At 45.5% G+C, this 24940-nt stretch overlaps 1 protein-coding gene across 1 annotated transcript; it reads left to right on the top strand.

Moving 5' to 3' along the window:
• The first annotated feature begins 252 nt into the window (after nucleotides 1–252).
• Nucleotides 253–24588, top strand: LOC118385083 (sodium/potassium/calcium exchanger 3-like). Its single transcript, XM_052521033.1, has 17 exons — nucleotides 253–815; nucleotides 4261–4377; nucleotides 12675–12751; nucleotides 12999–13073; nucleotides 14889–14973; nucleotides 15301–15404; nucleotides 15613–15687; nucleotides 15856–15881; nucleotides 16197–16250; nucleotides 16355–16497; nucleotides 16682–16848; nucleotides 16948–17191; nucleotides 18329–18495; nucleotides 18614–18728; nucleotides 18839–18951; nucleotides 19034–19099; nucleotides 21285–24588. Exons 1-17 carry the CDS (start codon nucleotides 707–709, stop codon nucleotides 21393–21395), a joined length of 1848 nt encoding a protein of 615 aa, XP_052376993.1. The 5' UTR covers nucleotides 253–706; the 3' UTR covers nucleotides 21396–24588.
• Nucleotides 24589–24940: the final 352 nt, after the last annotated feature.

Here is a 24940-nt window from a genome sequence, read left to right as displayed (position 1 = left end):
TAATGTCTGTGAAATGTTAAAACCAGGCCAAGTTTGCATGTTGCCAAACACATCACTCTTGTTGTTTGACTACAGTAGCACAGTAGTAGCCTTGGCCTAAAATTCATAGCTCATGAAGAATTTCTATCACTATGTTCAGATGACAAATTGCCACACTGGTTGCTTGAGGATATAGGCTATCTTAGAAAATTGGCTCAGCACAGTCTGGTAGGATTTTGTTTTGTTGCACTCTATGCATTGAATGACGCCGAGCATGTCGCCGCCTAGTGGCGCACACGAACACAGCGCACAACACGACGACCGACACGATTTCACAACCAGAGTGGTAATAGTTTCAAGGCAGAAAGACCGTACCGCTACCCAGCGCCTCAACTCTCGTGTTTGTACCGGATTCTGCTGTCGCCGACCTTTCAATCTGTCTACCGATCTGAAGGCTGTAAATGCTGTCATCACTTCTGCATCCACCTACTCCTCTTGTGTAATCTTGTGTGATCTCAAGGCATGGATGTCACGGTGCGCCTTGGCAGGATAAAATATTGTAATCCGAATTGAGTAGGCTACAGTCTGCGAGGATTTAGCACTGGTTTACACAATCAACTAACTTGACATTCAAGTTAAAGTGTAGCCTAGTGCAATTAAGCTGTGGAAACCGACCTGACCGTAACTGCAACGGATATGTTTTGACTGGTGAGGGTCCGATTTCGGAATGAAGGCGGCTGTACAGACAGGGAGACGGCGGCCCTTCCAGCGGTTCTGCTGCTGTGGAGTTGGGCTTCTCGCGGTCATTTGGCTCGCACAGGTCGCGCACGTGACAGGTGAGTGTTTCCACAAGGAATAATGGGTACATTTTGCATAATGTCAATTAACGTATATTATTGCTTGTAAATGTGGGGTGTTTTTTAGCATCACATATGTTTTACTATTCCTTTGAAGTTGAAAACATTTTAGGACATGTTTATATCTTCACCGATTGTATTATAATACCTAAGGGTGGAAATGATCGATCTGTCAGCTCATTCACATTCTTCATTAATTAAATTCACAATTAAATACTGCCATCGGCTAAATATGCAAGATTATTTAATTTCTCGCAAAATAATTATTATGTAACCATATTGATAATATGGGCTGTATGGGATGAAAGAGAGAGATTTGGAACCAACAGATTGGATGGTCCCCTCCCATGTCCCATCCCCCAATATTCAGCACCTAGATTGTGCGTCACATTGAACCTTCAGCATCATTTTTTTTTGTTAACCCTTATTTTACCAGGTAAATTGACTGAGAACACATTCTCATTTATAGCAATGACCTGGTGACTAATTACAGGGGATGAATGAGCCAGTTGGAAGCTGGGGATGATTAGGTGGCCAGGGTGGTCAGATTGGGAATTTAGCCAGGACACCAGGGTTAACATCACTACTCTGATGATAAGTGCCATGGGATCTTTAGTGAGCACAGAAGTCAGGACACCAATTTAACATCACATCCAATAAACAACACCCTACACCAGGCAATGTCCGCAATCACTGCTCTGGGATCTTTTTTGTGTCTGTTTTATCCTCCAACTCTACTTCCAGCAGCATTTGGTCTCCCATCCAGGGACCAACTAGGGACCAACCAGGACTGACCCTGCTTAGCTTCAGAGGCAAGCAGTGGGATGCAGGATGGTATGCTGCTGGCATCACCCCCCTGCTCGAGCCTGGTATCCTCACAGAACCTCTCATCTCAGGCAATCACCTGCACAGAACCTTCTAGAGTCAAACCAATTACTCTGAGGGAACCTAGAGAATACATATCCCTATCAAGCATTGCATTAAGTAACATGAAGACGGATGATTGGAATTGCACCACAGTGAGAAAATAGATAAGCATATAAACTGTGTGTAAAGGGATGAGTGTATGAACTTAAGAGAACATTGATGACATGCAGTTATTCCTATCCTTTGTATGAACAGCACATGGTCAACATCTTGCCCAATGGTACTCAACTCTTACACTACAAGGTCCAGAGACTGCTGGTTGTCTGTTCATCCTGATGATGAATTGCACACGCCTGGTGTTCCAGGCCTAATTCAGTCCCTTATTAGAGGGGAACAATGAAAAAAAGGCAGTGGAACTGGCTTCGAGGTCCAGAGTTGAGTTTGAGGGATCTAGCCTTTAGGGGCCCTATTCTCAACAGACCTGGTTCTACTGCTCCAGATCTCCTGGTTTCCTCTCGGAGGATGGATTCAAATACTCAGCTATGAAACAACAGATGGTCATGTAAAATGATTTAATCAAGAGGTGTGTGTGTGTGTGTGTGTGTGTGTGTGTGTGTGTGTGTGTGTGTGTGTGTGTGTGTGTGTGTGTGTGTGTGTGTGTGTGTGTGTGTGTGTGTGTGTGTGTGTGTGTGTGTGTGTGTGTGTGTGTGTGTGTGAGAGTGTGTGTGTGTGAGATTGTGTGTGTGTGTGTGTGTGTGTGTGTGTGAGATTGTGTGTGTGAGATTTTGTAGAGATTGTGTCCTGTGATTTTCAGGTTGAGAGAGAGTACGAGTTCATGTAATGATTCATAGATTAAGCTATGACACAAACCTTCTGACAACCAGTGTTCTGATGTTTTTCATATTCTCCTTTAATAGCTGTCATATTCTTCAGTTTTCCCTACTAAACTTTCACTATGTGACAAAGTTTGATTTGATGCATTTAACCCATATATTAATTAATAGGCCTAATCTTGGGAAAAAATATGAACAATTATTTAATGTATGTAATGGCAAATGGCAAGATGTGTATTACTGTATAAATGTATTGATTTGCCATGTTCACCATACGGCATCATTCTAGTGGCAGGCCTACTAGTCGCTATAGTAGAGCAATTGTTCTTGAAGGCTTTTTCATTGATTGCCAGTTCCAGCTTAGTTTGAGGCTTGACCATGCAGATGCAGGATCTTAATTTGAGCCAGTTTGATAAAGCAGGAAAATCATCCTGCAGAAACAGGAAATGTGAACTGTTATGTGGATTATAATGAATTAACATTTTTGTAGGGGTTGATACATTTTTCCTTAGGGCAAATAAAGTCTGCAATTGTAAAGTGGAAATTATAAACTTTTGAAGCCTTTTTAAACCTTGAATACACTACACGTTTAGATATCCTACTGTGCAGGAAAATTCTCAGCAACAATGCCTACAATGCACCAGACAGATCATCTTGAGGAGTGAACCCCACATCTTCTATAGAAAGAGACGAGACTCAGGCCAAAGTGTAGTCTTCGTCTGGGTCTGGGTTGGAGCCCTGTGTTCTGTAATGTGTGGTCGTGTTGTGAGTGTGACAGAGGCCCATTTGAATTTCATATTACCCAGGTTCCTCTTGACAGCTCCACATGAAAGCCTCCACATCCCCACTCTCAGACCTAGTGCAACACGTTGATTGGACTGTAGAGTAAAACAAAGCGGTAAGTGATCATGAAACAGACTGGACACAGAGAGCGATCAAGCAACCTGAGTAGAGGGTAATGGCCCCCACCTGGCTGGCTGGCTCTGGTCTGGTCTGCTCTACTCTGGTCTGCTCGGGCTCTGGTCTGGTCTGACCAGGCTCAGGCTCTGGTTTGCTCGGACTCTGGTCTGGTCTAATCTGCTCTGGTCTGGTCTACTCGGGCTCTGGTCTGATCTGCACATGTCTGCTCTGGTCTGGTCTACACAGGCTCTGGTCTGCTCTACTCTGGTCTGCTCGGGCTCTGGTCTGGTCTGATCGGGCTCGGGCTCTGGTTTGCTCGGACTCTGGTCTGCTCTGGTCTGCTCTGGTCTGATCTGCACATGTCTGCTCTGGTCTACTCTGCTCTGGACAGAGATCTCAGTGAGTGGCAGCAGTTATATATGTGTTTCAGGAGACAATGACACAGATACAGTACATCAGTGGAGGTCCTCACTGTTGATGCTGTCCTTCCATATATAGTGGTTAATAGCGGATGTCCAAATAAAGAGATAGGCTATCAACAGAGAGATACGGTACAGGGATTTACTCCGTGAGGAGATTGCAGTGCTGACATGATGAATGGTTTATGAGTGTGCTCATAAAAGATGACATGATCTCCTCTGCTGACTCTCTCCGGTTGCTTCCTCCAGACTGTATTTTTATTATCTGTAACATCTGCACTAAAACACAAAGCCTTTCAATGTTGTGTCCAATAAGATAGTGTTTTGTCTTTGGACCGGTCTTTTGATGAGTCTCAGTGCAATAAAATACACGAATTACAAATCAGTTGACATACATTTCAATAGAGCCGGAGTCATCTGGGTCTCAGCCAGAAGAGGGGGGTGTTCCAGTTCGTTCCAGACGCAGGCTGATGCAGGAGGAGTGGACAGAAGACAACCAGACACTGGACCTTCCTAGACCAGGTGAGTCAGCCTCACAGCCCCAAACATCTCTTCCACCTCAACCTCCACTGAAGGACCCTGATCCCCATTCTAGACAAAAGTGTATGTTCCCTACCATGTCCTCTGGCACACAGCTTTATATGATTGTCTCCTCAGAGAATAGCAGCTGACAGGGACCATTCAAACTGTATAGTATCTCTGTACTCAATAGTCTTCTCCTTAGCGTTAGCTGATTAAGTACAGGAATAGGAGTATAGGAGCCCTACAAGTATAGGAGCCCTACAAGTCCTGAAGACACATCGATGCACAAACTGTCTGTTGACTAAATATTTATTTCACACACTGTGTGGAACACTTGAGGGGGCTCCAGGAGTGTCTAAGCTGTGTAGATGTGACTTAGTGTGTTAATGTGTGTGTGTGTTTTGGGAAGGCGGTTAGTGCTGTGTGTATATGCTGGTGAACCTTGGCTCTCCTCTGCGGGTTAACTGAAAAGGTCATGTGGGCCGAAGCTGCAGTGCAGTGGTTGTCAGGAATCGGTGCTCTGTAAACTGTGCGTCTCAAACTTGGCTGCCGGGCCAGAGGAAAGGTTCCGTCTGGAGGGGTTAGAGCGCCATGCCAGACTTGCAATGGAAGAATCAAGGAAATATATAAACAGTAAGTAAACACAGTGGAGGACATGGGGTAGAAGAGAGCGAGGGAGATCTCTGCAGCAGGACGACAGGACTGGGCAATGCACAGTGTAGTGATTTCAGTCTGCGATATGAAAATGTATGAACTGCATTTAGACACCACTATCTCCCTGACCTGCCACAATCGTTCTAGATTTACACTTGGCAGAAGAGAACTATTAATGCAATATGTGCACCTGCAACACCAATAAAGCAAGCACTTGATGTGTGGTCTTTCTGTTACAAACAGACCTCCCTCAGTATCTTTGACAAGGACACAACTCCCTTATGAGTCATAAGGTAAATACAGGTTGTAGAACAAGAGGCTGATGGATCTGTGGGCAGGTAGATGACATTAGGTCTTTCAGAGCTGCACTACTCCTAGGCTACAGAGCACAGGGCAGGCTACTCATCTTTATCTTCACGTAAATCCCCTATTCACTGTAGCTGCTAATGATTACATAATCCAAACGGCCAGCTCAGACAGACCTCTAGGAATATTATCTTGGGGATAGCGGAAGTGAGGTTTCAGTACCCCCTACCAATTATCTGCCGCGGTTTTCCTGTCTATTGCTATATCTCACTTTATTTTATCTCTCTCAATCGCTCGCTCTCTTTCTCTCCATCCCCCCGCTGTATGACAAGACCGAGATGGCAGCGTCTGCCTTCAGTCGAGAACCCTTTGAGGCCAGCGTTGCTAAGCAACTGAATGCTACATTTTGAAACCCAGATAATTCTGTCTTTCAAGCATTCAAAGTGCCGAGGCAGAATGAACAACCAGATCGAGCTAAAAATAGACCAGGGGAAGAAGATAAGCCCATGCATTTTAATAAGGGCTCTCATTCAATCCGTATCGTGTAAGTTCAGCGTTACAGTGTGATTGACATATAAAGACAATGTTCCCGTATCAGTGGAGACGGGAACATTTTTATTGTGCTCTCTGCAACATTTCATCGATCCAGATCGAATAAATAACGATGGCTTGTGTTTTTTATGCATTAGTTTTATTCGGCAAGCAACAGAGCCAGTCGGTTTGAGGATTAATTTTCCACAGAGATATTTTAGTGGCTGCAGGAGAGAACTGAAAAAGAGAATCTGATAGGTACTCGAATGATATTTCATTTCACAAGACCTTGAGTTTTGTCAGGGGAGTAATTTATTATGGCTGTCAAATAAAGCAAATGGCCACTAAATGCAACCATTAAACATGGGAGTAGTTGTGTTTTTGTCTGAAGTCTTTGTAAATTGGGGAGAATATCCTTAGCTCCCATCCCGTCTCTCTAGAACCCTTGTTCTCTCTGAGTTCCCATTGGTTCAGCGGAGTCAATCACCACCTTCCGGAGACACCTGAAACCCCACCTCTTTAAGGAATACCTAGGATAGGATAAAGTAATCCTTCTCACCCCCCTAAAAGATTTAGATGCACTATTGTAAAGTGGCTGTTCCACTGGATGTCATAAGGTGAATGCACCAATTTGTAAGTCGCTCTGGATAAGAGCGTCTGCTAAATGACTTAAATGTAATGGTTCCTGATGATGACTTAAAGGTCCTAGGTTAAGGATGGAGATCACTCACCGACTGCTCTGTGTGTGGTTGTACAGAAAATGCGTCTTCATTTCAGATAGGGTATTAGTGGTGGAATTGTAATTGTTTTACTGCAGCAGTTTCCTTTGTTTCCCAGGCCACCAACATAACATTGAGACTTGACGCTTTAAGACGATGGATAGTTCCATGTGATGTGTCTGAACAGGTGGAGTAATCTCCTGTGAGGGACTAAAGCTTATTGATTGTTCTCCCACTGTAGGTCTCCTGAGGATTTCTCAAATGATTTCATCCAGTGTTTTGTCAGATAAAGGATGGTTATTGAGGTTTGGTGAGATTTGTGTGGTTGGATTGGCTTTGACTATTTTTGCTCTTGTCGGCCTTTCGTAACTATGTCATAAAATCAAAGAAATGTTTTGATTCAGGATAAAAAATGCAAGGTTGTTGTAGTGAGGACCTCCCAAGTGGTGCAGCGGTCTAAGGCACTGCATCGCAGTGCTTGAGGCATCACTACAGCCCCGGGTTCGATCCCAGGCTGTGTTACAGCCGGCCGTGACCTGGAGACACATGAGGCGGCACACAATTGGCCCAGTGTCGTCCGGGTTAGGGGAGGGTTTGGCCGGTCGGGATTTCCCATCGTGCTCTAGCGACTCCTTGTGGCGGGCCAGGCGCCTGCAAGCTGACAACAGTCACCAGTTGTACGGTGTTTCCTCTGACACATTGGTGCAGCTGGCTTCCGGGTTAATTGAGCAATGTGTCAACAAGCAGTGCAGATTGACCCCCCTTCACCTCTCCCGAGTCTGTATGTGAGTTGCCGTGATGGGACAAGACTGTAACTACCAATTGGATACCACGAAAAAGGGGTTTAAAAAAAGGTTGTTGTAGTGGTTTCAGTCTATGTAGTGGTGCTGTTTCTGTTGGTGCGTGAGACTACTTTGCTCTGTGTTTCACTCAATACCTTAGCTTGACTCCAAGATACCCTGCAGCTTTTTCAATCAATAACATCTCTTTCTTTCCTTCCCTCTGCCTGCCATTCGGTCACACTCTTAAGTCCCTTGCGGCAGAGTGACTCAAGTGGAGATCATCTCACAGCTTTAGCAGTTTAATTTAGTTGGGGGTTCACATTTAATCCAGACTGATATAGCATTAAACACACATTCAAGCATACTTATGGGTTCGCACACACGCAGGAACACACACATATTACATCACATGTCCACAACCCTTCTCTAGTTACTTGATTGGATCAGCAATGAAATTAAATAAGATCAAGCCCATTCACAGTGTGAATAATGATAAGATCTAGTGTCTCAGAGAGAGATCTATGCAGGTTTGCATTTATTGTCATGAATCTTGCCCTATACCAGTCTGCTGTTCCCACATGCTTCAAGAGGGCCACCATTGTTCCTGTTCCCAAGAAAGCTAAGGTAACTGAGCTAAACGACTACCGCCCCGTAGCACTCACTTCCGTCATCATGAAGTGCTTTGAGAGACTAGTCAAGGACCATATCACCTCCACCCTACCTGACACCCTAGACCCACTCCAATTTGCTTACCGCCCAAATAGGTCCACAGACGATGCAATCTCAACCACACTGCACACTGCCCTAACCCATCTGGACAAGAGGAATACCTATGTGAGAATGCTGTTCATCGACTACAGCTCGGCATTCAACACCATAGTACCCTCCAAGCTCGTCATCAAGCTTGAGACCCTGGGTCTCGACCCCGCCCTGTGCAACTGGGTACTGGACTTCCTGACGGGCCGCCCCCAGGTGGTGAGGGTAGGCAACAACATCTCCTCCCCGCTGATCCTCAACACGGGGGCCCCACAAGGGTGCGTTCTGAGCCCTCTCCTGTACTCCCTGTTCACCCACGACTGCGTGGCCACGCACGCCTCCAACTCAATCATCAAGTTTGCGGACGACACAACAGTGGTAGGCTTGATTACCAACAACGACGAGACGGCCTACAGAGAGGAGGTGAGGGCCCTCGGAGTGTGGTGTCAGGAAAATAACCTCACGTCAACATAACTAAGGAGATGATTGTGGACTTCAGGAAACAGCAGAGGGAACACCCCCCTATCCACATCGATGGAACAGTAGTGGAGAGGGTAGCAAGTTTTAAGTTCCTCGGCATACACATCACAGACAAACTGAATTGGTCCACTCACACAGACAGCGTCGTGAAGAAGGCGCAGCACCGCCTCTTCAACCTCAGGACGCTGAAGAAATTCGGCTTGTCACCAAAAGCACTCACAAACTTCTACAGATGCACAATCGAGAGCATTCTGGCGGGCTGTATCACCGCCTGGTACGGCAACTGCTCCGCCCTCAACCGTAAGGCTCTCCAGAGGGTAGTGAGGTCTGCACAACGCATCACCGGGGGCAAACTACCTGCCCTCCAGGACACCTACACCACCCGATGTTACAGGAAGGCCATAAAGATCATCAAGGACATCAACCACCCGAGCCACTGCCTGTTCACCCGCTATCATCCAGAAGGCGAGGTCAGTACAGGTGCATCAAAGCTGGGACCGAGAGACTGAAAAACAGCTTCTATCTCAAGGCCATCAGACTGTTAAACAGCCACCACTAACATTGAGTGGCTGCTGCCAACACACTGACATTGACACTGACCCAACTCCAGCCACTTTAATAATGGGAATTGATGGGAAATTATGTAAATATATCACTAGCCACTTTAACTATGCCACTTTGTTTACTTTGTCTACATACTCATCTCATATGTATATACTGTACTCGATACCATCTACTGTATGCTGCCCTGTACCATCACTCATTCATATATCCTTAAGTACATATTCTTTATCCCCTTACACTGTGTATAAGACAGTAGTTTTGGAATTGTTAGTTAGATTACTTGTTGGTTATTACTGCATTGTCAGAACTAGAAGCACAAGCATTTCGCTACACTCGCATTAACATCTGCTAACCATGTGTATGTGACAAATACAATTGGATTTGATTTGATTTGAGGCAGCTCTTGCAGAGGGGTCACTAGCTGTCATAGTCACTAAGTCACAAAATCTGATTTAAACCTAACCCTAACCTTAACCACACCGCTAACCCTAATGCCTAGCCCTAACTTTAAATGAAGACCAAGACCATGAATTTCTACGATAATATAGCCAATTTTGCAGAAATCTCTCAGTTTTACCTCAAGCGTAAGATTAATGACAATAAACTTCACCCGGTGAGATTTATAGGAGACCAGACACACAGAGATGTAACACTAGTAGGTGTAATAAGAGGGTGCGTGGTGCAGAGCCTGTGATGCCAGAGAAGAAACACGTGAATGCTGCTACAACTCCACGCCCTCGCCCCTCCCCCTGGGCTCTGTATTTCATGAGAGCTGATTATGTCCTATGTCCAGTATTGGAAGCCAAGCTCAGATATAGTAAATCATCATATGGCTGGTCTAGTCAATCAGCAGTCCTGTGACAAAAGCCTAGTAAAGGGAACAGAGGATGAGCATCCTCACAAATACAATTCCTAGCCAAACACTGTCTCGTATGCTTTCGCTCTCTCAGACCTCTCCTGAGGGTTGGCAAGGAAAAATACATATTTTTAGAAATTTCTCTCCAGAGCTGCCTTTCATTTCTCTTTTTTTTCATATTTCATAAGCCAATACCATGGTAAACACACATTCCCCTCCCTCCCCCTTTCTCACCATTCGCTCAGCCGTCATTGGCTTACCACTGCCGCCCGTCAACAAACCACAGTCCCCAGGAAGAGGGTCTCCATGGCAACTGCTTTCACCGAAGCAACCCATCAAAACGTTCATCTGAGACGCGTGTTTCAGCACGGCATTTGCATAGACACGTTCAACTGGGGCCTTGTGTATTGGGGCTACATGTCCCGGGGACCTGGGGAAGGATCCAGATCTGGCCTGCTTTCCAAAACACAGCTATACAGAAAATTATAATAATACCACAACTACAGCACAGATGTCCTCACACTGATAATATGCAGATGTGTACCCACGTTCTTTAGTGAGATGCTGTCTCACTCTTTCTTATGATAATCTGACAGAAAGTTGACATGTTAAGCTGGGATGGTTTAGTGAACAGGTCCTGCCCCAGTGCAACAGCTGGTCAGAAAAGAAAATAAGCTCCTTTCCCCACAGTTCTCTGGGAGGTGGAAGTACAAGCCGAGCAGAGGCAGAGAGAGGGAACCTCACCCTCTGAGACTCAGAATGTTGATTACATCGTTAGATGTACATTAGATAACCATATGTTGTACACATACACAGTATAGAAGGGCATTGTATAGAAGCACACTGTCATCCTACAAATCTCTAGACCATATGGCACCCTCTCCTCTCTGCCTCACACTACAGATTCAAGGATCAAAATCGAATAGCCTTGATCACATGAGAGGTGTGCTCATCGAATCTACAGGGAGAAGCTTCAGGATGGCATGCTGTCATAGAATCACAGCACAGCTGATGGCGTGTAGTGGGCATACTGTGTAGTATATGTCATGAAGCCTATGTTTGGTGGTGTGTGTCATACATCATGTGATGTGTAGCATGTATATTATAGGAAGGTTGTTTGGTGTAGATTGAGTCGTGCAGCATGCGCCAGACAGCGTGCATTGTGGGACTGGCTGTATAGGCTACCCAGGGCTGCCTGTCTCAGAGCAGCAGGTCTATTAATAGGTTTGGGCTCCCCAGTTGTTAAAGTTCATTTTCCCCTGCGTCTGAGTACTGATTTAGCAGCAGTGCCCTGTGCTCTCTAGGCTGCAGCCTCCTCTCCTCTGCTCGTCGTGCTGGGGGGAACTGAGGGGAAGCTTTCACTAACACTCTCACATACTCCTGAGGACTGGAGGAGCAGGAACCAGCTGTTCCACACACCTCCTCATCAGAGCTCTGCTCCTCTGCTCCTCTCTCTCTACACGGCCCAGGGGGGCAGCATCTGCTAGCCTGTACAGGTGTCTGGCTGCGTGGAGGGAGCAATTCCATAGGAGATCAGTTATTAGGCTGCTGTGTGTCAGGCGGATAAGTATGATTTCTTGGAGTCTGAGCCAGATCCTGACACTTAGCTGCAGCAATTCCTTTCAGACCGTTGAGGAACAAACCTTCAAGGTGCCTCCTTCAGCTATATACTGTCAAAGACTCCAGTTACCCAAGTCATAGACTTTGTTTTTACACTGCTGCTACTCGCTGTTTATTATCTATGCATAGTCAATTTACCCCTACGACTAACCTGTACCCCCACACATTGACTCGGTACCGGTGCCCCCTGTATATAGCCTCATTATTGTTATTTTATTGTGTTACTTTTGGGATTTTTACTTTAGTTTATTTGGTAAATATTTTCTTAACTATATTTTCTGAAAACTGCATTGTTGGTTAAGGGCTTGTGAGTAAGCATTTCACGGTAAAGTCGAAAACTGTTGTATTCGGCACATGTGACAAATACAATTTAATTTGATATAGCATTGGATTGCTTTCCAGGATTGGACCTGGAAAGCAATTTGGTGAAATTGTCATTCATTCTTCCAGAAGGCCTGCTGTGTTATTACGATGCGTGTATCTGTCCTTTATCATAAGAAGGATGATGATCCAGGGACAGGAAAGCAATGTCATTACAAACCAATGTGGCAGCTTGATGACGCTGTTCTGCTTTTGGTCTTGAGCGGCATGACATCCATTTTGTCAGATTAGCGCAAGACTCTGATTTCCTTCCCTCTCTGCTATTGTTGTTGACTATCCTTTTCCACCTCCACCCCCCCTCTCTCCTTCCCCTCTGCTGTTGTTGTTGACTATCCTTTTCCACCTCCACCCCCCCCTCTCTCCTTCCCCCTCTGCTGTTGTTGTTGACTATCCTTTTCCACCTCCACCACCCCCCCTCTCTCCTTCCCCCTCTGCTGTTGTTGTTGACTATCCTTTTCCACCTCCCCCCCCCCTCTCCTTCCCCCTCTGCTGTTGTTGTTGACTATCCTTTTCCACCTCCACCCCCCTCTCTCTCTCTCTCTCTCTCTCCCTCGACTATCCTTTTCCACCTCCATTCTCTCCCCCCCTCCCCCCGATAGAGAGAGGTAGGATCTGTGTCTAACTGTTGTACTGTTCTCTCTCCCTGAGCCATCCATGAGTTTCCAGAAGACATCTTCACCAAGGAGGAGCTGAAAGGAGGAGCAGTGCTGTTACATGTGCTGTGTGTGAGTGTCCCATAACACATAACGCAGAAAACACACCTGTTTAACACACCTCACAAAACTACCATGATACTGCAGTTTTACAGCCACACCCTTAGTGCAATTCCATCTGTTCAGATGTTTCCTAATATCATTTATCTGCCAATCATAGTGAAGTACACCTGCCGAAATGAACTGAATAACTTAAACACTTCCTTATCACATCCTTACAGATTATATCTCTATTTTCATCTCTCGCTGTATCTTTTAGGCTATCTACATGTTCTATGCTCTTGCTATTGTCTGTGATGACTACTTTGTCCCTTCCCTGGAGAAAATATCAGAGGTGAGAAAACCAACAACACCAATTAACGTACAGGATACAGGGAGGTACAGGATACAGGGAGGTACAGGATACAGGGAGGTACAGGACACAGGGAGGTACAGGATACAGGAAGGTACAGGATACAGGGAGGTACAGGATACAGGGAGGTACAGGATACGGGGAGGTACAGGATACGGGGAGGTACAGGATACAGGAAGGTACAGGATACAGGGAGGTACAGGATACAGGGAGGTACAGGATACAGGAAGGTACAGGATACAGGAAGGTACAGGATACAGGGAGGTACAGGATACAGGAAGGTACAGAATACAGGGAGGTACAGGATACAGGGAGGTACAGGATACAGGAAGGTACAGGATACAGGAAGGTACAGGATACAGGGAGGTACAGGAAGGTACAGGATACAGGGAGGTACAGGAAGGTACAGGATACAGGAAGGTACATGATACAGGAAGGTACATGATACAGGGAGGTACAGGATACAGGGAGGTACAGGATACAGGAAGGTACAGGATACAGGGAGGTACAGGATACAGGGAGGTACAGGATACAGGGAGGTACAGGATACAGGGAGGTACAGGATACAGGAAGGTACAGGATACAGGAAGGTACAGGTTACAGGGAGGTACAGGATACAGGAAGGTACATGATACAGGGAGGTACAGGATACAGGGAGGTACAGGATACGGGAAGGTACAGGATACAGGGAGGTACAGGATACAGGGAGGTACAGGATACAGGGAGGTACAGGATACAGGGAGGTACAGGATACAGGGAGGTACAGGATACAGGGAGGTACAGGATACAGGGAGGTACAGGATACAGGGAGGTACAGGATACAGGGAGGTACAGGATACAGGAAGGTACAGGATACAGGGAGGTACAGGATACAGGGAGGTACAGGATACAGGGAGGTACAGGATACAGGAAGGTACAGGATACAGGAAGGTACAGGATACAGGGAGGTACAGGATACAGGGAGGTACAGGATACAGGGAGGTACAGGATACAGGGAGGTACAGGATACAGGAAGGTACAGGATACAGGAAGGTACAGGATACAGGGAGGTACAGGAAGGTACAGGATACAGGAAGGTACATGATACAGGAAGGTACATGATACAGGGAGGATACAGGGAGGTACAGGATACAGGAAGGTACAGGATACAGGGAGGTACAGGATACAGGGAGGTACAGGATACAGGGAGGTACAGGATACAGGAAGGTACAGGATACAGGGAGGTACAGGTTACAGGGAGGTACAGGATACAGGAAGGTACATGATACAGGGAGGTACAGGATACAGGGAGGTACAGGATACGGGGAGGTACAGGATACAGGGAGGTACAGGATACAGGGAGGTACAGGATACAGGGAGGTACAGGATACAGGGAGGTACAGGATACAGGGAGGTACAGGATACAGGAAGGTACAGGATACAGGGAGGTACAGGATACAGGGAGGTACAGGATACAGGGAGGTACAGGATACAGGGAGGTACAGGATACAGGGAGGTACAGGATACAGGGAGGTACAGGATACAGGGAGGTATAGGATACAGGGAGGTACAGGATACAGGGAGGTACAGGATACAGGGAGGTACAGGATACAGGGAGGTACAGGATACAGGAAGAAGGAGGCACCATGTGCTGCTTTTTATCACTACATTATTACTACTTTTAGTTGACACATTTAAATATAAACTTTGTGTAAGACAGCCCGAAGAGGATTTCTGTTATCATGTATTTCTGCAAAGACATCATGATCATGTATTATGATTGTGTGAGAATGTTCCCCTTGTCTCTGTCCCTGTCAGAACCTGCAGCTCAGTGAGGATGTGGCAGGGGCAACCTTCATGGCTGCAGGAAGCTCAGCACCAGAGCTCTTCACCTCTCTCATTGGTCAGTTCTTAATCACTCTGTATTTCACCTCATATTTCCTGATATCAGTGGCCAATATTGTGTCAATGAACACTATACATTATGCCCAACACTGACTGATACAAATGGCCCATAACATTCACCATCTTGCCATGGATCTTCAAACCATCCAAATGAACGTTTGTGTATCATGTAATGCCACACGTATCCATATGATGTCAGCAGAGTTAATGTGAATAGTCTTTCATTCTACATCAACATATAGAACACATTGAGATAACCGTTGGTTTCATCCACTAAAATGTCATTGTCACTACAGCCCCTCCCACACCTCTCTTTCCATCTCAGGTGTGTTCATCACTAAAGGAGACGTGGGGGTCGGCACCATCGTGGGCTCAGCGGTCTTCAACATCCTGGTCATCATTGGTGTTTGTGGCATCTTTGCGGGCCAGGTACAGACCTGCCAAAGACTACACACCTTATGGTCTTAACAGTGTAGCTAGCTATGGCTGAAGAGCTCATAAATACATGGAAACTTATTTTAGAAATGATTCTACACATGCACTGGCTGAGTGAACCTGAGGACTTCAACTTGATTTAGCTGTGTGTTGGTTGTCTGTTAGTGGAATCTCTCTCTGTGTGGCTCCTCCCCCTCTGCAGACGGTGGTTCTGACGTGGTGGTCTCTGTTCAGGGACTCCACCTACTACATCTTCTCTGTGCTGGCTCTCATCCTGGTGAGCCAGACAAGGGAGGGAGGAGGGGAAATTAAGACCACACAATCAGTATATAGTAGCTTACTTGTGCTCTACAATTACAGTGCTGTATAATCTGCCTGTACATAGTGAAATGATGGCATGAAATGCAGCTGTGACTATTTTAATGTGTTAACTTTCTCTTTGTAGGTTATATACGATGCAAAAGTTGTCTGGTGAGTTTTATCATGATTAATGCTGCCAAAGGTCTCAATGTTACACGTCAGAATTGTAAAATAGCAGTTTGCAGGTTTTAGGTGGTAGTTGAACTGTGTATTTCTCTGATTGAGCTGTTTACTGGTTTTAGGTGGTAGGTGAACTGTGTATTTCTCTGATTGAGCTGTTTACTGGTTTTAGGTGGTAGTTGAGCCGTGTATTTCTCTGATTGAGCTGTTTACTGGTTTTAGGTGGTAGGTGAACTGTGTATTTCTCTGATTGAGCTGTTTACTGGTTTTAGGTGGTAGTTGAGCCGTGTATTTCTCTGATTGTAGGTGGGAGGCCGTGCTCCTAATGACCATGTATGGAGTTTACATTCTTATCATGAAGTGAGTATGCTGAAACTCCTCTCACAAGAGTCCTCAATCTACAGAGCATGTAGCTAGTGTCTGCTTGTGCTGTTTCTCATATGACAGCTGTTTTGTGGTTTCAGGTTCAACTCCCAGATCAGGGGATGTGTGCAACGTCGGTTTGGGGGCCCGGGTCAGTGCTGCCTTGTCAGTGAGGGACTCAGAGACGAGGAGATGGCAGAGGACGGACTCACCTGTAACACCAACATGGTGCTGCTCAGGAAAGGTCTGTCTGGATTGGAGCTCCTTTCAGCTCTCACTGTCTGAGTGTTAGAAACTGTGGCTGTTATTGATTTGTTGTTACAATACAAGTCTCACAGTGCATCATAACAACATCATCATGCGTTATACCTGCCTGTTGGCTTTAGGTAAAGTGTTACCCCTCTTCCCATCCCTCCCTCACCTTGCAGGACAACCCCAGGGTCAGGAGTCTCCTCCGGTGGTGATGGTGGACGAGCTCCTGATCCTCAACCCCCACCAGCTGTCCTTCTCCGAGGCCGGCCTGCGCATAATGATCAGCCCCCACTTCTCCCCTCGCACCAGGCTCACCATGGCAGGCCGTGTGCTCATCAGTGAGGTATTGGACTCAGACTGGAGGAACATCAACAAGGGGCTACATTAGCCACTATGGAGAACTAATGCGCACTCTCACACTCTCTCTCGCTTTCCTACACAGAGACAGAGGCTGATCAGGAGTCCCAACAGCCAGCTGGACGGGGAGGCCAGCCCAGCGGCAGGGGGCACCCCTCTGAAGGGGTTTGGCTCTGGAGGTCTGGAGAATGGGGGCAGTGTGGAGAAGCAGACCCCTGACGGGGCCAGGGTAGGGGATGCAGGGGGGGAGAAGCCAGGAGCGGAGGGCTGTCACGCTGAGGAAGAGGAGGATGATGATGATGGGCCATTCAGGCCTCTGCATTGGCCAGGTGATATAACAAAATCTGAAAATACTCTGGATACATTCAGTAACATTATAAAATGTGGGGTAGGTGCAACGTAAGACAAAACCAATTACAAGGGTTTGAAGTGGCCACTCGTCTCTCCAAAGTGTGCACAGTTCCAACGCAATTTCAATGCACTTTTATGACTTTAAAGTGCTTTTTTTCCCCGATCTTTCCTAGCTGTGAGAAACTAGAGCAAGCACACTTGAAGTAGTTGAATTTGGAACACAACCCTGCATCCCCGCCATCACACAATTACCGTTGTTGTTTACGCAATCCCAAAAACGATCCATTATAAATCGCAACCTGGGTCAGGTGGGCATGATTTGAAAGCATGTTCTATTGACAACATGACTTAGTTATGAAATATGATCTTGTTAGGCTTGTGTTAGGCTTTCACAAGGCCTAACAAAACAGATGGTAGTTTTGGTGCTCATAGAATGGAGTCATGAGTGCAGTCATGTGCGTGTGCAACAGTACATTTCCTTCCACATACTGTTCAGAAAAACCACGGGTATGACGGCGTGTATAATCTTGTAACTCTACATCCAGCATAGTGATCATAAACGTTGACACGGTATTTGACATGAGTTTTAGGATTTGAAAATGATTTGCACATTTATTGAAAAAGTACACATTTGGACTCACAGGTGTTTGGATATTTTTTTTGGCATCAACGCGGAATTTATTGTAATCCTCAACGCCTCATCTCTCAAAATACATTGAGTCATCTTAATATACAGCATTTCCCTCACTTAGACAACAAAAAATGTGTAAAAGTTGCCCAATTAGCGGGAGGTATGGGAGCAACTTCTTGTCGTGCGCGGTGCTCAAGTTCAGAACAGCTGTCAGTCAAAACCAATACAGAGCTGTGAAGCGCAGAGCCAGACGTCTGACATCATGTATAACAAGTTACTGTACAGTCACTGCTTTCCAATTTTAGCTTTTATTAGTGCCCAAATCTGCCATTTTCAACCTGTATACGGGTACGAGTGTAAAGGGCTACAGACAATTTCCCTGGCGTTCGCTGAAATTGCATTTGAGGAAAACAAAGTGGGTGTCGGCTCTGGTATGTTCTGGTCTGTGACCGACAGTATATTGTTGTTCATGTGTGTATGGCAGGGGGTTGCTGTGCGCGGGTCAAGTGGCTGATCTCGTGGCCCCTGGGCCTGCTGCTGTACTGCACTGTGCCTAACTGTGTGTTCCCACGCTGGCACCGCTGGTTCATGGTCACCTTCGTGGCCTCCACCCTGTGGATAGCCATCTTCTCCTACCTCATGGTGTGGATGGTAAGGACCCACAGCAGAGCCGTAAGGCCATATTGGATGCTCCAGGAGTTAGGATAATATTGAGAGGGTGAGTGTGTGTGGTGTCTCTGTCTCTGATCTAGCAGTGTGTGCCCACCAGGTCACCATCATCAGCTACACACTAGACATCCCAGACTACATCATGGGCATCACCTTCCTGGCAGCGGGCACCAGTGTGCCAGACTGCATGGCCAGCCTCATTGTAGCTCGGCAAGGTACCCGTCATCCTCTCTTTTCAACTTCCTCTCATCTTCAGATTCCTGACCAGCCTCTTGACGTCCTGGTGGTGTAGTGTAGACTGCTTTACTCCCCCCCCTCTCCTCAGGTATGGGGGACATGGCGGTGTCTAACTCCATTGGCAGTAATATCTTTGACATCCTGTTGGGGCTGGGTTTTCCCTGGGCTCTGCGCACTCTGGTGGTGGACAACGGATCATTGGTGGGTTCATTAAAACTCTCTCTCTTATGGACATTTAACAATCACCGACATCTGACCCCTCTCATCCTCCTCTTCCTCACAGGTTTACATCAATAACAAGGGCCTGGTGTATTCTGTCGTCCTGCTGCTGGCTTCTGTCTTCCTCACAGTAAGTGTGTGTGCATGCGTTCCTGTCACCATCAGTTACTGTTTCACTAGACATCTGGTTCTGAGCATCATTTAACCACATAACAGGCCATATGCCACACGCGTATCACAATTCTATTGGAGTTTCACTTTTTACAAGTCTTTTCTTACACACCACAAACACAGTATGATCATAGTTTTACTGGTATTTAAGGTTTTTACAAGATATTTGTTATGGACCACAAGCAGGAGGCCAGCAGACAAGACAGAGTAGAGTACAGTCTTTCTGGAGCAGGGTGTGGTTCCGGTGTTATGATACTGATGGTTTGTACCATTGTGGCTACCACAGCTCCAACTAGTTGTCGGGGATTAAAGTTGTTGACCACTGTAGCATTTTTTAGCTAAGCCTAACTATAACCCTTTTCCTTACCTATACCTCCATCACCTAACCTGCCACGTTAGTTCTCCTAACCTGCCACATTAGTTCTCCTAACCTGCCATGTTTGTTCTCCAAACCTACCAAGTTAGTTCTCCTAACCTGCCACATTAGTTCTGCTAACCTGCCACATTAGTTCTCCTAACCTGCCACATTAGTTCTCCTAACCTGCCACATTAGTTCTCCTAACCTGCCACATTAGTTCTGCTAACCTGCCACATTAGTTCTCCTAACCTGCCACGTTTGTTCTCCTAACCTGCCACATTAGTTCTCCTAACCTGCCACATTAGTTCTCCTAACCTGCCACGTTAGTTCTGCTAACCTGCCACATTAGTTCTCCTAACCTGCCATGTTTGTTCTCCTAACCTACCACATTAGTTCTGCTAACCTGCCACATTAGTTCTCCTAACCTGCCACGTTTGTTCTCCTAACCTGCCACGTTAGTTCTGCTAACCTGCCACATAAGTTCTCCTAACCTGCCACATTAGTTCTCCTAACCTACCACATTAGTTCTCCTAACCTGCCACGTTAGTTCTGCTAACCTGCCACATTAGTTCTCCTAACCTGCCATGTTTGTTCTCCTAACCTACCACATTAGTTCTCCTAACCTGCCACATTAGTTCTCCTAACCTGCCACATTAGTTCTCCTAACCTGCCACATTAGTTTTCCTAACCTGCCACGTTTGTTCTCCTAACCTGCCACATTAGTTCTCCTAACCTGCCACATTAGTTCTCCTAACCTGCCACATTAGTTCTCCTAACCTGCCACATTAGTTCTCCTAACCTGCCACATTAGTTCTGCTAACCTGCCACATTAGTTCTCCTAACCTGCCACATTAGTTCTCCTAACCTGCCACATTAGTTCTCCTAACCTGCCACATTAGTTCTCCTAACCTGCCACATTAGTTCTCCTAACCTGCCACATTAGTTCTCCTAACCTGCCACATTAGTTCTCCTAACCTGCCACATTAGTTCTCCTAACCTGCCACATTAGTTCTGCTAACCTGCCACATTAGTTATCCTAACCTGCCACATTAGTTCTCCTAACCTGCCACATTAGTTCTGCTAACCTGCCACATTAGTTCTCCTAACCTGCCACATTAGTTCTCCTAACCTGCCACATTAGTTCTCCTAACCTGCCACATTAGTTCTCCTAACCTGCCACATTAGTTCTCCTAACCTGCCACATTAGTTCTCCTAACCTGCCACATTAGTTCTCCTAACCTGCCACATTAGTTCTCCTAACCTGCCACATTAGTTCTGCTAACCTGCCACATTAGTTCTCCTAACCTGCCATGTTTGTTCTCCTAACCTACCAAGTTAGTTCTCCTAACCTGCCACATTAGTTCTGCTAACCTGCCACATTAGTTCTCCGAACCTACCAAGTTAGTCGTAACCTGCCACATTAGTTCTGCTAACCTGCCACGTTAGTCGTAACCTGCCACATTAGTTCTCCTAACCTGCCACGTTAGTCGTAACCTGCCACGTTAGTTCTCCTAACCTGCCACGTTAGTCATAACCTGCCACGTTAGTCGTAACCTGCCACATTAGTTCTCCTTACCTGCTATTTAAACAAACCATCAGTATCACCATACCGGTGCTAGACAAGTTCATTGTGTGGCTCCATCTATTACGCAATCACCCAGTCATAGCCAAGCTATTCCTTTCTTTACCTCATGCAACTTTTCTTTCCCATTTCCATTAAACCCCTCTCCATCTGCCCATCCCCTGTTCTCTCTTCACCTCCCCCTCTTCCCTTCTTACCTCCCAGGTCATGAGTGTCCATCTGAACCACTGGAAGCTGGACCGCCGTCTGGGCCTGGGGCTGATATTACTCTATGCCATCTTCCTGCTCTGCTCCATCTTCTTTGGGCAGATGTGAGGCTGACGCTGGGGTCGAAGGTCAACCCTGATTTGCCTTCCTGTCAGCTGCCACGTCCAGGAGTCCTCTGTCTCTCTGACATACTCTGTCCTAAAGCCAAAAAAACCCAGCCTCAGCTACATCGTGCTAAAGTTAACATGTGATGTTCCACAAACAGGATATCCTTGGGTGACATTGTACACAAATACACACACACACGTTTTACTATCCTTGTGGGGACCTAAAATTTTCCCTAACCCTAAATAGCCTATGTCCACAAGGGAGAATTTTCCTTGTGGGGATTTCCGGATAGTTAGCCAGTCAGTCTCTCTCTCTCACACACACACACACACACACACACACACACGTTGTCACACACACACACACACACGTTGTGTTCTTCTATCCTTGTGGGGACCTAAAATACATTTCCATTCAAATCACTATTTTCCCTAACCATAAACCACCAGCCCCTTACCCTAATTCCAACCTTAATTGTAACCCTACACATAAATCCTAAACGAGGGACAATTTTCCTTGTTTCACTTGTGGTGACTCTTGGGGATTTTCAGGTCCCCTCAAGGATAGAAGAACCTACACACACACACACACACACACACACACACACACACACACACACACACACACACACACACACACACACACACACACACACACACACACACACACACACACACACACACACACACACACACACACACACACACACACAGCAGTCTTTTCTATAGCACAAACCTTTTTCTTCCGAAGTTTGGTGTTTTAATACGTAGCAACACCTAATGTTCAGCAGTGACCAATGGAAAAATAATACAGTAGACTAATCCTGGTTTCTTGACCTTACGTTCGGAACGCCCGTGTTTGTTTAATGTATGCCCTAGCTGACATTGCCTTGTCGTGTGGTGTGTGCTTGCAGTGTGTACATTTGTGCAAATGTGTAGCAGTGCTGGGGTACAGTGGAGCATAGAACTGTCAGTAAGGTACTATGAACGAAGCAATAAGAAAAATGGACGTTGTTAACGTGTCATAGATGTACAATAGAAGAAGTATTCGTAAGAGATGCAGATTGTGTGACTAGAATTTGTAAAGTGACTGACCAAGTTCCTCCAAAGAGGATTCATTAATCATGTTTTGCCTCATAACATGTACTGTTACAAACTCAGTAAATAATAGGCTAACGTGAAATGTATGATTTGATCATTTTTAGAAGTGTTATTACTATTGACGACATGTTTCTATGGGTGTCACAACCTTTGATATCATGCGTACGGACGGGTCTGTTGTAATAGTTCACTACGTTTAGGGACGATCAGTGTTTGTATTACTGTACAATGATTATTAGGTCTACAAGACCATACTTTTTACTGTTTCTAAATGTTTACTAAATATTTTACATAGTTTTACAAAAAATGTATGTCAAACAGACTAGATTTGTGGTGTTTTTGATATAGGCACTAAATAATATATTCTTCCCGTGATATTTGTGAGAATATCATATGCTGTAACTGAAAAATGAAGTATATTTTTGTCACTTTGTAAAGTGATACTAAATAAGACTGACACTTCAGATCAGCACAGTCCACCTATATCTGATGAAAGGAGAATAAGGTTATATTGAATTGTATCACTTTCTAAGCCACTATTCTATTTAAGCCAGCTAAGATCCTTTTTAGCACTGAACCTCCTTGATTTAGTATCTTTATTTATTATTCCCAAGAGATTTCATATATTTCTTTTGCCAAGTGCTTGTGATTACAATACTTAATGGTTTGCTCTGCAAAATAGTATAGTCTCAAAAACGTATAGGTATTTATTTACAGCATGAATATGATTTCCTGAAATAATTTAGATTTCAGATCAGATCAAATGACTCAAACTTTTTGCCAAATGAAAGGATTGTAGAAGACATTCTTTATGTGATCGAGCTATTGCACTGAACGAAAACATAAATGCAACATGCAACCATTTCAAAGAATGTACTGAGTTACAGTTTATATAAGGAAATTGAAATAAATTCATTAGGCCCTAATCAATGGATTTCACATGACTGGGCAGGGGCACAGCCATGGGTGGGCCTGGGAGGGCATAGGCCCAACCACTTGGGAGTCTGGCCCATCTACTGAGGAGCCAGGCCCAGCCAATCAGTATACGCTTTTCCCCACAAAAGAGCTTTATTACAGACAGGAGTACTCCTCAGTTTCATCAGTTGTCTGGGTGGCTGGTCTCAGACGATCCTACAGGTGAAGAAGCCGGATGTGGAGGTCCTGGGCTGGCATGGTTACACGTGCTCTGCGGTTGTGAGGCCGGTTGGATGTACTGCCAAATTCTCTAAAACAACGATGGAGGTGGCATATGGTCGAGAAATTAACATTCAATTCTCTGGCAACAGCTCTGGTGGACATTCCTGCAGTCAGCATGCCAATTGCACGCTCCCTCAAAACATGAGACATCTGTGGCATTGTGTTGTGTGACAAAACATTTTAGAGTGGCCTTTTATTGTCCCCAGCACAAGGTGCACATGTGCAATGAGCATGCTGTTTAATCAGCTTCTTGATATGCCACACCTGTTAGGTGGATGGATTATCTTCGCAAAGCAGAAATGCTCACTAATTGGGATGTAATCAAATTTATTCACAAAATTTGAGAGAAATACGCTTTTCGTGCGTATGGAACATTTCTGGGATCTTTTATTTCAGCTCATGAAACATGGGACCAACACTTAACATGTTGCGTTTATATTTTTCTTCGGTATAGTTCTGCACTTTGATTTCAGCCATTCAACATTTTTTACATTTCAAATAAGGAGTAGAGGAGTAGAGACTGTTGAGTTGTACAGGCTGGTTGCTGGTGCTGCTAAGTATCCCAGGTTTAGTCACCTGTCGTAATGTCACCAGGGTAGTCCTTTATTAAGTACCTACTGAGATAGGAAGACCACCAAGGAGTCCCCACTACCAACCAACCAGTCATAAATCCTGCCTCTGTTAGCAGTTCAGGTCAGAGCACCAAATAAAACCCTGATTTAGTTCTCACATGGAAGATCTGTGTTTGAAGTGTGTTGTTCCTCAATGTTTTATTCTGTTAGGTTGGAGCCGCCAGAAATTCCAGCACTGAGATTCGTTACTCTAGACATGATCTCTGATCATTGAGAACTTTTGTATGTTGTTGAGTGCAATAAATAAAATCTGTGCAATAACAATCTGCCTCTCTCCTTAAGTCACTGTACAACTGTTAAGCTCTGAGAAGTGATGGGTGGGGCCCACTGGGCACAGACAGGAAATCAATATCTATTCCACGTTGGTTCGACATCATTTCATTGAAATGACGTGGAAACGTTGATTCAACCAGGGTGTCCCAGTGGGAAGACAACAGGGGAAACAGACCCAGTGTCTACCTCTACCTTTCACTGATTCCAGACCTGTCGTTTACTCATTAACCCCTGAGGAGCTGCAGTAAGCTGTTACTAGCCTGTTAGTCTCTCAAAGCAAATACATCCTTCTGTCCAGAGGGAGCCATGCAGACAGAAACCCATCTCTGCTTACCATATGCTG

This window comes from Oncorhynchus keta, chromosome 6, assembly GCF_023373465.1.
Source record: "Oncorhynchus keta strain PuntledgeMale-10-30-2019 chromosome 6, Oket_V2, whole genome shotgun sequence".
Lineage (NCBI taxonomy): Eukaryota > Metazoa > Chordata > Actinopteri > Salmoniformes > Salmonidae > Oncorhynchus > Oncorhynchus keta.
Note: the sequence above shows the minus strand (reverse complement) of the source record. Positions and strands in the feature narration are given on the sequence as shown.

Coding starts and splice junctions, on each gene's coding strand:
- LOC118385083 (XM_052521033.1), top strand. CDS start 707: ATGAAGGCGGCTGTACAGACAGGGAGACGGCGGCCCTTCCAGCGGTTC. Junction 12,752..12,998: donor TGCTGTTACATGTGCTGTGT/GTGAGTGTCCCA, acceptor TGTATCTTTTAG/GCTATCTACATGTTCTATGC. Junction 19,100..21,284: donor TGGCTTCTGTCTTCCTCACA/GTAAGTGTGTGT, acceptor CTTACCTCCCAG/GTCATGAGTGTCCATCTGAA.